At 38.7% G+C, this 14,334-nt stretch overlaps 2 protein-coding genes across 11 annotated transcripts in view; both read right to left on the reverse strand.

The window, feature by feature from the left end:
• sh3d21.S (SH3 domain containing 21 S homeolog) overlaps positions 1–1,926 on the reverse strand; it is a 42,928-nt gene extending 41,002 nt beyond the window's left edge. The window contains exon 1 of one of the 3 annotated variants that reach the window (XM_018249485.2): positions 1,162–1,919. In XM_018249485.2, coding sequence (XP_018104974.1) covers positions 1,162–1,174 — 13 coding nt within the window. In that variant the 5' untranslated portion in view covers positions 1,175–1,919. Of the gene's footprint in view, positions 1–1,161 lie in introns of all 3 variants that reach the window. The other 2 variants (XM_018249484.2, XM_018249489.2) reach the window with 2 other exon arrangements.
• A 7,667-nt stretch (positions 1,927–9,593) lies between these two features.
• The window catches only part of thrap3.S (thyroid hormone receptor associated protein 3 S homeolog), a 48,387-nt gene continuing 43,646 nt past the window's right edge, over positions 9,594–14,334 (reverse strand). For 5 of the 8 annotated variants that reach the window (NM_001103187.1, XM_041583039.1, XM_041583040.1 and 2 more), the window contains 4 exon segments: positions 9,594–10,299; positions 10,839–10,982; positions 11,534–11,735; positions 12,229–12,416. In NM_001103187.1, coding sequence (NP_001096657.1) covers positions 10,078–10,299; positions 10,839–10,982; positions 11,534–11,735; positions 12,229–12,416 — 756 coding nt within the window. In that variant the 3' untranslated portion in view covers positions 9,594–10,077. 8 annotated transcript variants of the gene reach the window in all.

Consider the following 14,334-nt stretch of genomic DNA (forward strand, 5'->3'; position numbering starts at 1 on the left):
GTGGAAGCAACTACAGGGCTTAGTAGAATGAAGCCCCAACATAAAGACAGCAGTTATTCCCACCGATGGAACGTACATTCAGTGGCTGCACTGAATAGCCCATAAGATTTTGATGAACCGGATCTTACTGGACTTACACATAGGTTTTACATGGAGTGTTTGTCTGGGACAGCATAGGTCCACTAGAGAAACTGATGCCAAGGACCTACCAAACATTTGTATTTATTAATGACATAGCTAGCTTACACAGCATTGCCATTATGCTATCCATTCTCTTATCCTCCACCTTTTTCATGTTCTCCACTTTACTCTCCCTAAACATTTTTTAAGCCCTCCTTCGCTCCCAAATGTCACACTATGGGCTTCTTTCTTTATGTTTTATAATTTCTTTTACCAATAAAGGCTGAGGCACCCCCTTGTCTATCCCCCCTCTGCATAGGGGTAGGTGTAGGAGACAGACCACAAGGATAGCGACTGACCAGTATATTTGTACATTATCTCCGTGAGCCAATCTAAACCTGCTTACTTGCAATATAAATAGACAAATCGACAAATTTCTCAGACATTATCTTATCTAACTCAACAGAAAACTTCCAGATGACAAACATATTTAATAATGATTAACCGCATATACAAACTGAGCTACAAGTAACTATTGAGGGGATGGGTCCATATTAAGAAGATCGCTTTGTTTTACACAGGTAGCCCTGCAGCATTTATCAACAGTGATGGGAAAATTTGTCCCGTTTCACTTCACAAAAAAATTTGCGAAAATTCACAAAACTGCAAAAATATTTACACCCACATCAATTTATTAAACATCAGATCAGTAAAAAATGAGACTACCCTTGCATTATTACATGATTATTTCACTTTGCAGTGATAATCTGCTTTAAATGTTCTGTCTCTGTATGAAATGCAACAGCAATGCCCACACTCAGTATGTCATTATGACATTATACAGAGACATTTCACAGACTACAAAAGGAACTTTCTGATCACGTAGGTTTGTTCTTTTGTAAAAGTTGTATTGCAGTCTTGAATTAAAATTCAGCAAACATCCAGTATACTGTATATAAGCCTTCACCACCCCTGCTGGTTAATTATTCTGTGCTGCTGAAATATATGTGTATATTACACCTATGAAGAAAATGTACTCACCAAGTGCGGCCATGGTTTAAAAGTTGCTCCCTTGTTGTGGGCAGTGCAGTAAGAGAGAGATCCCTATTTTCACATCCAAATGGCAATAACACGGCCTGCCTGTGGTATATATGACCCACTGCTTCCTGCTTGTCGGAAGAAGAAAAAGGCTTTCTAATGAAACAGTTCCTTAATACCGTAGTTGCTTATAAGAAGAAGAAAAAAAACTTGCCATGACACGAGCCAGAGGATTGGTTGGTGAAAAACAGGAAAGGCAAGTTGAGAAATTAATGAGATGTGAGACTTATGGAAGGATCTGATACATTCCACTTAGAGCAGGCGAGGAAGGAACAGGTTTGGCGAGGGAGAAATTAATATACAACAGGGTTTGAGTGGGGCATGTTAGTATTTATTTGCAAGTGGAAAGGAATGTCCCTAATGGCAATGCTAAAGCTGAGACTGATAAAAGAAATGTTTACGCACAGTCTCAAGCTGGAAGGTTCTGTTGTTCTCAGAATAGGCTTAAATGCTTATGTACAGGTTTAAGTCGATTTCAAGCCAACAGCGGAGGCTTTTGTGTTTTTATATTTTCATTGTTGCAGGGTAAATGACATGTTTCCAGAAATAGAAGAGTGTAAGTCAATGGAGCACTAGGGACAGTCTGATTAGACAGTGGGGATAAAAACAAACTCATCTCCCTTACAGTACAGAAGATACACCTTGGCATTCGGGACAGAATCCATGCCACTGTTTAACCTTGTACAAAGGCTGGAAGAGGCACTTGCAGTCACTTTGCTTTGGCAGTTGCTCCAGTGTAGGGATGTACCAAATCCAGGGCTCTGCTGCAGTTGCCACCTGGCCAGTTTTCCAACAGCATAGCCAATAAAATTCCTGCCAATAAATTTGTAATTAGGTGGAGTTTTGCTCCCTAAATACGGCTTTCATCTTGGCCTCTCCACCCCACCAAACATCAACCTAATCTGCCTCTTTTACAAACTCCCACCTCTATAGACCCAGGCAGAACTTTACTCTCTGAAAGGCTGGAAACTAGCACTTTTTGCAGAACTTTGATCCAGCTAAATATGGAATTCTTGGCCCAAAGTATGTAACAACGTTAGGGCGATGACCATTGCTCCACCTGCCTCTGCCCACCTAAACCCCACCCCTTTCACTTGACAATGGGCCGCTTTTATTTTTGGACCTACCTAGGAAATCCAACAGTGACATCCAATTTCCCAAAATGTAATGCTGAATTAACACAGTGCTGCCAATAGCTTGGAAAAGTTATCAAACCCTCAGCCATTTCTCTTTTTTTTTGACTAAATAACAAATGACACTGAAATGTTATTTTGGAATTTTTTTTAAAATGAGATTAACGTACATTGTGATTGGAATCGTTGATAATAAAGGAACCGATCCAGTGTTTTTGGAGAGTGAACGAGTAGCTTCCGTTTAAGACTAATGAAAAAAAGTGCTGAAGTGCATTAGCTCAATATCTACTGAGTGTGCTAATTTGTTAGACATCCCCCAGTGGACAGACTATCTTAACCTCTTCCCTCTACCCAGTCTGCAGCTTCTACAGAAAAAAAAATGACATAAGCGTAGAATACAGAAATGGGGAACAAGGTGCATCATTTTTTATTCTCCCAGAGCTTCCTTGTATAGATTTAGGCTTTACCATAATGCCTGGACTGGCAATGTGAGGGGCTGCTGTAAGATGAAATAGACAGTCACTATTTATTGGGCCAATGTGTTCTTGGAATGCCAGAGCCTAATTCAAATCCCAGTTTGGACCAAGTCACCCATTTCTATACTGTGCATGTGTCCAGCCCCATTCCCCTCAGAGTCCTCACCCACCTGGCAGACCTATTATCTTGACCAGACACTCATTGTTTCAGCCTGTTGCCCTATATCTTGACTACTTTCTACAACTCAGTGTTAAATCTATGGACTCTTTTTTTTTTTTTATTCATTTGATTAATCTACTACATCAGGGCTGTCCAACTGGCGGCCCATGACCCCCCCTCATGTGGCCCTCCACATCAAAGTCTGCCTGCTGTGTCTTCTTACCATATGTAAGCGTTAAAAGGTATCACTACATAGATTAACTGGCCCCTGCATTGTCTAAACCTCAAATTCAAACTAATCCCCTGTATTGTTCACACCTGTGATCCCTCTGTATTGTTCACACATGTGACACCTCTATTGTTCACATCCTAAAGGCCTGTACTGTTCTACCTGAGACCCAGACTGAAACTGCCACATTGTTCACCTGTTCACACTTTATACAAAATGCTAATGGGCACCAGCACTGTGTCACTGTATGTAGTACATATTAGACTGGTCCTGATTCCTGTCTCCTGCTCTGTTCTACCTTCCATATGCTCCCTGTGTGTGCCATACTTTGGTATTTGTTCTGGGGGTTTGTTAGCATTTGAAAACTATTGTTAGTGGCCCCTAATGTGTTTAATCATATGCTGGGGTACTGTATTATACACAGGGGAGGAGGAGGCATATGGATTTATGGGTATGTCTTTATATGATTTAGCTTTTTTCACATACGAGTGACATTCTTGCCAGGACAGGCAAAAGGTAGTTTGGCACCCTAGGCAAGAGCATTACCATTTCCCTCCTTACCATGATGGTTTTTAAATAAAGAGAGCAAGTAAGTGTACAACACTTTTTCATTTATATTACTGCCCCCTGTACCTGTACCAGCAAGCTCAGCAGCCATCCATCATACAGTCCTCCAGCAGCCATCATATTGCCCCCAATCTTTACCTGTGTCAGCAGCAGCCAAAAATAAATCTGATCACATCATATTGCCCCCAAGTATTTATGTACCTGTGCCAGCGCCAGCGCCCAGCAGCAACAGCAAATATATGGGCCCAAAATCTGTACCTGGCTGTGCTAGCACTAAGCTTCACACTTTACAGTAATATAAATAATGTCTTCAGTTCAGTGCAACTGTGCAAGGCTGAGAGCAGTAAGAGCCACAACAAACCGGCCACCAGTTCTCTGCCTCTCTCTGTCATTCAACACATCAGTGATGTCATTGACACGTGTATGCACGTTGCGCTGCACCGCACAGAAGGAGCTTTTACTTGCCGGCAAGAGGGAGAAGGAGATGGATTCCACCCAACTGGGTGACCATGATTACTGAAACAAATGATTAAATAAATGCTTGAAAAAAGTGCGCCCCTCAATGATGGCGCCCTAGACAGCCACCTACTCTGCCTACCCCTAGTTCCAGCCCTGATCCCTTCAGTGAGCACCAACCATTTGGTTTTTTGGTGTGCTATTAATGTGGACATGGTCTTGCGGTAACATGGGTGTGGTTTAAAGTGGGTGTGGTCTAAAACAGGGCATGGCTAACACTGGCTTCCGTTATCGCCCCTCCACCATGTAGATTAGAAAAATTCCGGCCCTCGGTACCATAGAAGTTGGACAGCACTGTACTTCATGAATTGTCCATCCCCATCGGGTGCCTCCTGGTATACATGGATGTTGCCAGTCTATACACTTATCATTCCACATGAGACAGACATTGCTGCTATAAGACAATCCCTTATCCAGTGTGACCATAAGGACCCTCCAAATTCATCTGTTCTCTTCTTGACCTTGCACTCTCACATAATTACTTTATGTTTGAAGACAAGTTTTATTTGCAGACAGCTGGGACCACCTTGGGTTCAAATGTAGATCATTCATTTGCAAATTTGTATGAAAACAGGTAAATTTCACCATTTGTTAACAAGTACATCCGTTTGTACAAACGCTACATTGATGTCTGTTTTTTGGTTCGGCAGGGCTCCCTGGGAGAACTAGTACCTTTCCTAGAGTATCTTAACACATTAACTACTCCTATTAGGCTCACCATGGTGTACAAGGAGTCCTTTATACATTTTTGAAACTATACAGGGATGGTAACAGATTGGCCACTACCCTGTGAGATTTTTTTCAATAAATCTTGCTGTACTATGTCACTTTATATATGTGTATTTTAAAGACATTTTGCGGTAGTTGCCTGCACTACTGCCTCACATGCACTTTATTATAGGGAGCTGGACTGTCTCTACTGTAACAAGCTAAGTATTTCAAATGACAAAGCCTTTTAAAAGGCTTGGAAGCTGAATGCACATTCGGGAGTTATTTTTATTAGGAAATAATCAATTATATCGCACATTAAAGGAGAAGGAAAGCTACGGAGGCATTTTATTGCCAATAGATTAGCTGCAATAGTGCAAGCTAGAATGCTATATTTATTCTGTAGAATGTTTTACCATACCTGAGTAAAAAGCTCTAGAAACTCTCTGTTTGTTTAGGATAGGAGCTGCAGTATTAATGTGGTGTGACATCACTTCCTGCCTGAGTCTCTCCCTGCTCTGGGCTCAGATTACAGTAGAGAAGGGAGGGGGCGGGGGAAGAGGAGCAAACTGAGCATGCTCTTGCCCAGGGCAATGAGGTTTAAGATGAAGGCAGGAAGTCTGATACAGAAGCCCATGTGTACACAATAGAAGGAAAGAAATGCAGTGTTTCTTTTGACAGGGGACTCAGAGCAACACTACTTTGGGGGTTACTGGTTTGCTTATATAGACCTTTCTGATAAGACTTACTTAGTTTTAACCTTTCCTTCTCCTTTAACTTATTTTATTCAATCATATTATAGAATATATAAATACATACTAGTATAAATGTTTTATTGAGGTTAAATATTGAATGCACTTCAGCAATTTATTAGCATTACTAATTTACCCATTTCAATTATTGTCAACCTATATAAGAAGGTGGTACAGCAGAATTGTGGTTTGTTGGGTTTTTTGGAAGCTTACTGTGCAATGTTTTTTCCCCTTAGATCAGAATCCCCCTATGGAGTATGGGAAGAGGAACTTACTAATTAGAAGTAGTGTCTCCCATGGGCAGAGGTAAAGGGAGCACTAAGCATAGCCCACAAGTGATGTCATATCAGGTAATGCAGGGTTTATTATATAGTATGAATAAAAACAGTGTGGGAGCAAGCTGCAATTTATTTAATCTATTCCATGGAAGAGATAGAGGTGTTGTAGTGGCACAAGACAATACAGTGACACAGGCCCTTTATTTCCAGATTCCTTCCTTAATAGATTGTTTGCTTCACCAGTAGCAGTCAAGTGACCAATGACATGTCACCCAGTCATAATCATAGTTTGCTCCAACCAGCATGAGGAAATTAAATAGCTAAACTATTACCAGCTTGATGTACAACACACTCAATTGTATTTTCCCAGAGATGTTTGACAAACATAATTAGACCTGTTGTCATATTTAGTTATAATAAGAATGTCAACAATGTTGAAATTAACCTCTGTTGAAATTATAGAATCAAAGTTTATTGTGTGTGATGTGGAAAATAGCACTTTCAACATAAAATAAGATGTTCCTGGAAGAAAATATAACTCAACAACAAGACATCTCTCCAATATAGTTTTATTATACTTTGTTCCTTGTCTAACAATATATTATATACCTACCTATGATTATTTGGACTTTAATGGTTAATTACGTTTCCATAGACCAGTGCTGAAAGTTCTTCATTTATTACCTAGCGTGCGCCTATAGCAAAAGTACAGTCATGGGATCCGTTATACAGAAATCCATTATCCAGAAAGCTCTGAATTAGACTCCATTTTTATAAAATAATTAAAATCTTAAAATTATTCTTTTTTCTCTGTAATAAAACAGCACCTTGTACTTAATCCCAACTAAAACATAATTAATCCTTATTGGAGGCAAAACCAGCCTATTGGGTTTATCTAATCGTTAAACGTCTACTTTTAATACTAAAAAATTACAACAACAAAAAAAAAAAAAGCCCAGGACCCATACCTGTAGAATGCGGCATCGGCAATTATTTGAGGAAGGAAAACAGCTAATGTAAAATGGCTCATTCCAGACATTGTTCAAAAGTCCAACGTACTTTGATTAAAAAAAGTTGATTGGAGAGTGGAAAGCATAGAAAAAAAAAGTGCAGAAAATAATAGGCTGCTCAGCTAAACTCATCTAAAATGCTTAAAAAATTGCAACCAAAACCTGAAAGATGTGGAAGAAAATGGAACACTAATATTCAAATGTATAGAAAAATAAGACGACCACAAACAACACAGTAAATGAGCAACATCTTGGTTCCAGACCAATACGATTGATGTTATGGAGTGACCATCCAAAACTTTAATCCAATAGAAAAATTCTATTTCTGGTGAAAAATCTGAAACCAACTAAACTGGAAAACGTGTTTTGAAAGTGAACACACCCTTTAATACAGATGGAATTAAAAAAAAAAAAATCTTCTAGGTCAACCCGAGGTGTATATAGCTTCACTGTCACTGTCTTTAGGGGTTAAAATATTGGGGGGAGGGGTGTAATATATTTGGAACCCCTAGTGAGTCCAATCTGTCATCTCAATATTGCACTGGCTTGGGGTACTTTCTTGAAGAGGCTCGCCATGTTGGATCCAATTAGCCAAGTACTCCATGTCCAGACTTGGCAGGTGCAGTCAACAAGTTAAAGCAGTTAAACAAAAGAAAGGCTATTTGTGAAGATGATTTATTTAAAGAAGGTTGGAGGAATTTGTAACTTATACACAAAAAAACACATTTGTACATCCTTTAAGCCCAGTAGGGATTTAAAAGCCAGCTAGTTAGCAGCAAGTTACCATCAAAGCAAGATCAGGAGACAGCACACATTTTCTGTTGAGTTTACTCCATTTACTATTCATACTGTAGGACACTGTTGACTCAGTAGGTGTTGCTCAAACATTAAAAAAAAAAACATGAAAAACATGTTTGACCTAATGAATAATAATGCAGAATTTCTGATTAAGCCTACATTATTTTTGGTACAGGCATGGTATCAGTTATCCGGAAACCAGTTATCCAGAGAGCTCCGAATTATGGAAAGGCCATCCCCAAAGACTCCATGTTATCCAAATTTCGTAAAAATGATTTATTTTCTCTCTGTAATAATAGAACAGTCCCTTACACTTGATCCAAACTAAGCAAAACAAGCCTATTGGGTTTATTTAATGTTTACATGATTTTCTAGTAGATTTATGGTATGAAGATCCAAAGTATGGAAAGATCTGTTATCCGGAAAGTCCCAGGTTCTGGATAACAGGTCCCATAGTAATAGAAGTGCACCCATTCTTTCCACAACAGCTGAGTGACTCCGTTTTGTTTGAATTTCTGTGTATGGAGAGAGTCAAAGAGCAGCTTTGGAGAATGCAAAAAAAGTTGAAAATTAAAGGGAAAAAAAATGATTCTGTTGTCTTTATGCAAAATAAACAAAAAAGTGGAGTATCCACTATCTGAACTGTGCGTGTGTGATATATATATATTTTACACACATGCCTTACTCAGAGAGAAAAAAAAACTCACCAAAATCTGCTTCTGGCTGCTAGTTTGGGAAAAGTAATGATAATGGCTGATTTTAATTACCCAGATATTGACTGGAGCAACAGTACTTCCCAATCAGTTAATGGGAACAAGTTTATAAACTTATTGCATGACAAGTTATGGCACAAATTGTTGAGGAGTGAACCAGACAAAAATGCTATACTGGATCTAGTGATCTTGAATGACCCAGAACTTTTACAAATGTGCAAGTAACTGAACCCATGGTAATTGTGACCATAATGTGATCTCATTTAATGTCTGGTGCAAAAAGCAAATATACTGGGGCAACAAAACTCCTGATTTTCAGAAAAGCTGATTTTAGCTCTTTAAGGGCTGCCCATCAGAGCATAGATTGTGGCATTATGTTGTCTGCTAAACATTTAGAACAGCAGAGGAGTCAGAAGTTCCCAGAACCACCTCAAAACTGCACTGTTGACTCACCTCAATCTAGTCAGTGGCTGACTCAGGATATGGTACATAAGGCTTTACTAAAAATGGATGTGAACAAGGTTCCATGGCCAGATGGAATTCACCCTTGGGTACGAAGAAAGCTTAGTTCAGTTTTAGACTGCCCTCTATTTCTAATTTTCTCAGACTCTGTTTCATCTGGTATGTTACCTATGGGTTGCAGAAAAGCTGATGTCATTGCAATATTTAAAAGGGGATTACGATCTCAGTCCCGCATAAATAATTGTGAGTGACAAATCCCCCCCCTCTGTCCTTAGCTAGAAGACACCAATCTGTACAAGAAAAGGTCAAGAAAACTACAGACTAATTTAGTGGTAAAACATGTACTTTGTGCCCAAAAGTGATGCATGTTATTTAACTGACAAGGAGTTACTGTGAATTGCTTAAATTGATACTTTTTGGTGTAACTTTTACAACCGGTTGCCATATAATATAAACCAAAAAACTTGGTCGATGAAAAACTGACCATTTGAAAACACAAATCACAGGAGGAGGCAACTCACATTAAGATGCTTGTTTAACCAACCTGTCCTGACAGACAATAAAAGCAATATATACACCCAATATAACGTTTATTTCAACGTGTTTCTTCCCCCAATGAAAGATACAAGGCTTCAGTAATCGTTTCTCTAAAATCATACCTTACATACTGTAACCAGCATTACTACATATGCTTAAAACAAGTACAGATTAAAAAAAATGAAAATACACAAATTAAGAATAGGGGAAAATCTGCACATTCAATTCTAACAATCCAACAGTAATATGAAATCAAATGATTTGCAGGCAGGTGTAGAGGCAAGTTACACACAAATCTGGAACTCTTAATATGAAAGGTGGTAGAATTAAATTCAGACTTACTATACAGGGAAAGCAGACAAATTCAGAGGGAAGGCAGGATGGAAATATAAAACAGCCTTTTCAAATGCAGTGTGTGCCTAAGTAAAACAAACTGGCTACTGCACAGGACATTTAATATCACAATACTTGGAGGAAAAAGTGGTGCCCTGTCATTTTTTCTGAAAAAGTGCAAATCTGGCTACTCTGCAATAGACATGATATTGCCCTTTTCATCCTTATTTTCGGCTCCACTCTCATCTTCTTCTATCTCTCCCTCCTCCCCACTGAACTTGTCATGGGCCCATTTTGGACTGATGCCCGGCTTACGGAACAAGAATCTGCCCCTTCCACGGGCGAAGTTGGCACGGCCTCTCCCACGGTTCATCCATTTCTCCTCGTTCTCACCTTCCCGGTCGTCGTGCTGCAGAGAGATGAGAATGGATCAGGTCGGGGAGGGAGTAGATACTGACAGTCACTGAAATGTATGGTCGCCTGGTAGAAGAATTCAAGCTCCACATTTTGCATTCCTCTGTTTACCACCGAACCTGAAAATGAACATGCTGCTATGAAAAGCAAAATGGCAACACTTCAACTGGTCGGCTTTTTTCGTTATTATAAAGATCCACCCAATGTCAGCACATCCAATACTAGACAAAACCAGCATAAAAATGTTAAAAGTTACAGCTATATCCAGCACTCAACACAAAATAAAGGACAAGTGAAAATACTCTAATACCCTACTATAAGGGGGTGTGAAGATTAAGGTCTCCTGGAAGCACTCATAAAGGCTCAGGCCGTCACATGTGAAGTATATGCAGTACACAGCCCATATACATATTGCTGCAGACACAAAAAGGAATATGGTTTTTCTTTTGATCAAATACAAAACACTAAACTAGGTGAAATCTTCAGCCACCACAAATGTATTTATTTTATTTTTAAGACTGGGGGCCCACATACCAGGTAATATTTCTTGCTTTTAGGTGTGTACTCTGGATCCCATTCCTCATCTCTGTTGCGTTTCTGGAAGTCATTATTGTTGTTATTGTTGTTCCCGGGAAAAGCACCTCTGCCCCATGGCCTTGTTCCCCTTGCTCGGAATTGCTACAGGGTCAGGAACAATGTTTAAGAATAAAGGAGCAGTAATACCCCCAGTGCATCATATGAATGTGCAGTTCCTACGGCCAGTGTCCCGATTTAAGTGAAACCTTTGAAGCACTGAACATGCACATATACATAAGGCAAAAGATAACTTGGAAACATCAGAAAAATGTCATACTACCGCATGCTGTACATACATATGTAGTTTTGTAGTTCAGTTACTTCAGTTAAATGTAGAATATCAAACTGCAAAGGCGGAAGATTTTCTGCTTTTTTTCTTTTTAAATTAAAGTAAAAGACAGTTTTGTATATAGATAGGAAGTATGGACTGAAGCCTCTCATCTGCAAATTACTAAATATTATTATAAAGTATTTGTAGCTTAACCCCATGGTTCCCTTTGTCCCCCTAAGATGACAGAGAAATATTATTATAAAGTATTACGTTTAAGTAGTCATGCTGTCATTCTGGTAGGCTACGAAGCATACAAGCCCCTCATAAAAGTTTACACAATTATAAAAAAAAAAGAGATGTAATCCACAGAAAAGTTACTTACTAAGGTTCCCCGGGCTCGTCCCCTTTCACTGTTTCCTTGAAAGTCTTTGTTAGCCATGCGTGATTTGTCAAAGCCTCCAGCACCGTCTTCTTTTTCCTCACTCTCTGCAGGGTACTCTTCATTCCCAGGTGCTCGCAAAGAATGGGAGGAGTGGGAGGAGGAGGAGGAAGAGCGAGAACGCTCACGCACTTTCCTGTGCTTCCTGTTTGATAAAAAAAAAATTGAATTTTTTTTGGAAGCAACAGATTTCGAGATACTTTTCACTCTTGACAGATGGAAACTTTTGTATAAAAAAAAAAAAAAAAAAAAAAAAAAAAAACACATTTAGGGTTAAGCAAAAAGATTCACAGAAACTATAGCCAAGGCATCAAAATAAATGCAACCGGCAAAATTCAGAATAACTTGCCCAAGCATGTATTGGTTGAACCTGCAGTATTGAATATTTATCTCATACACTACATATTTACAGTACTTCAAAGGTGATCCTGCCATGCAGGTTCTGCAATTTGTTATATAAATTAGCCCATTAGATGGCAGTAGCTTGTGTCTGGAAAGCAAAGTCAACAGGAGGGAAGCAAAGCATATATACATCTTCAGATGAAAAAAACGGACATTTACTAAATTAATGCATTTAATATACAGAAGGTAATATTGGTCTAGGTACAGTACTTTGGGCAACTTCAAACTTCACATACTTATGCTTTTTAGATGATTTCCTGGACTTTTCAGTTTTCTCAGAGGACCTATCTCTGGAGCGGCTTGAATCTCTAGAATCTCCTGAGTCTCTGGAGTGATCACGCTTTGAGTCTTTGTCCTTGTGTTTTTTGCGACGTTCAATATCTTGCCGTAGATCTGATGGCTCATCTCTGTACTTGCCATCTCCCTGACAGAAGAGAAGGGGAAAACAGTTGGAATTTTACAAGTTATGTCTACATAAAAAAAGTCCATGTTCAGCAAGCAACAATTTTTGTATTTCACATTGCGGTGATGTATGTTATGGCAACAGGGGGGTGGGGAATAGAGACAGTATATTTAAGTAGTCACTCCAATGCAATTTTTTTAAAATCTTATTGCAAATATTAAGGCACTGCTACCATTATGGGTATCTTAATTTGGGTGAACCTTAAATGGGAACTCTGGCTTCCAAACCAAAATCTGATAGAGACCCACATAACACAAACACCTAATATACCCATCACAGTTACATGTTAATTCAAAAAGTATGAATAAATGCCATTTTCAATGCTAAAAATCCAGCTGTATAACAGTTCTTCTCTTTCTGCGTCATTTGGAATCCTGGCAGGGAAGGAGAGACTAAAAACTGATGTTACAAATTGTAACAACTTCTCCACAGTTTACAGACAGCATGCAAGAATTACATAATCCACAATGCCTTGCACTATGATGCTCCTTTCCTTATTGAAATCACATGTGCAGGGAATTGTGGTGTTTGAAGGACGCAGATTGCTGATACAAAATAAAAGTAGTCAGCCAGCTAAGCAAAGTAGTCAGACAGATCAGCAGAAGAGCAGGGGGCTAGGCTTAGGGAACTGTCAGAAACCATTAAAAATCATGAAATTCATATTTTTAATTGATGTATATTGCAAAGTTGCTTGAAATTATGTTTACATTTCAAAAATCTTAAGTTATGTTTTTGTGGAGTTCCCCTTTTACATAATATTTAATATAAGTTAATATAATATTTAATTTATATTAAACATTCATCATATTTTGACAAATTACACAGGCAGTTTTACAAAACATATGGAAAACGAATACTTTCGTAATACTTTTAAGCACAAAAAAGACTATCTTACATACATTGTACCCATTATATAATACAGATTATCTCAAAATGCCATTTTAATTCTGAAGTCCCTTCCTTAAATGGTTGCATAACATCTGCTGCATACAGTCACAACTTGCATTTTCAGGTATCCCTCGCCTCATAAGAGATCATGCAGTTCATCACAATATAGTGGTATAAGATAAAAAACATACGTAAAACTCAATTGTTAAGAGGTATGTAATGGATCATGCTTTATTATATAAAAAATGTCATGATCAGGAAAGTGTGAGGCAACTTCGGGTGACTATAGGAAACGCATCGCCACGTGTGCATTAGCGCAGGCGACTTTTCATTGTAGCCTATGGGGAAAAACGCTGAGGCAGTTTGGTGAGATAGTCGCTCAAAAGACGAGTCGATTAGTCGCCAGGCGACAAAATCTCCTCGTGTGGACTAGCCCTAACAATAGTAGTGTTCCTGAAGCAAACATCAGTTTTACCAGTGCAGGGCAACAGTGCCTTGTATTTTTATTACTTTAAGACATTAATTTTTCGTTACTGTTTTTTTAATCTCTACTGTAGATTGCAAGCAGGGTTTCATGACTCTGCACTCTTCAAGAGATATCCATTAAGTAACCATTTTTTCTGTTCATTGAAATAATCCAATAATCTGTTAACTGAATCAAAAGTTCCCTCCAAGGTCTTGAGTTTTAAATCAGTACCAAACTAATTTGAAACTCCCCTGTATGCATTTTGTTAAATAATTCAAAAGTAGTCCTTACCCATTCCCCCCCCACAATAGACATGAGCAGAATGATATAAACAAAAATGGCAGTATATACATAAATATGATTAGGCAGTACTAATATTTACTACTAAATAAGCCAGGCCAAAATCAATTGCAGCTTTAGGCCTCAGTCAGACTAAAAGTTATGTAATGTAACAGGCACTAAGTTTGCTCAGGCTCGGTAACCCACAGCAATCAGCATACCAAATGCCTTTTATTACACAAGTGT

This window comes from Xenopus laevis, chromosome 2S, assembly GCF_017654675.1.
Source record: "Xenopus laevis strain J_2021 chromosome 2S, Xenopus_laevis_v10.1, whole genome shotgun sequence".
NCBI classification, from domain to species: Eukaryota; Metazoa; Chordata; class Amphibia; order Anura; family Pipidae; genus Xenopus; species Xenopus laevis.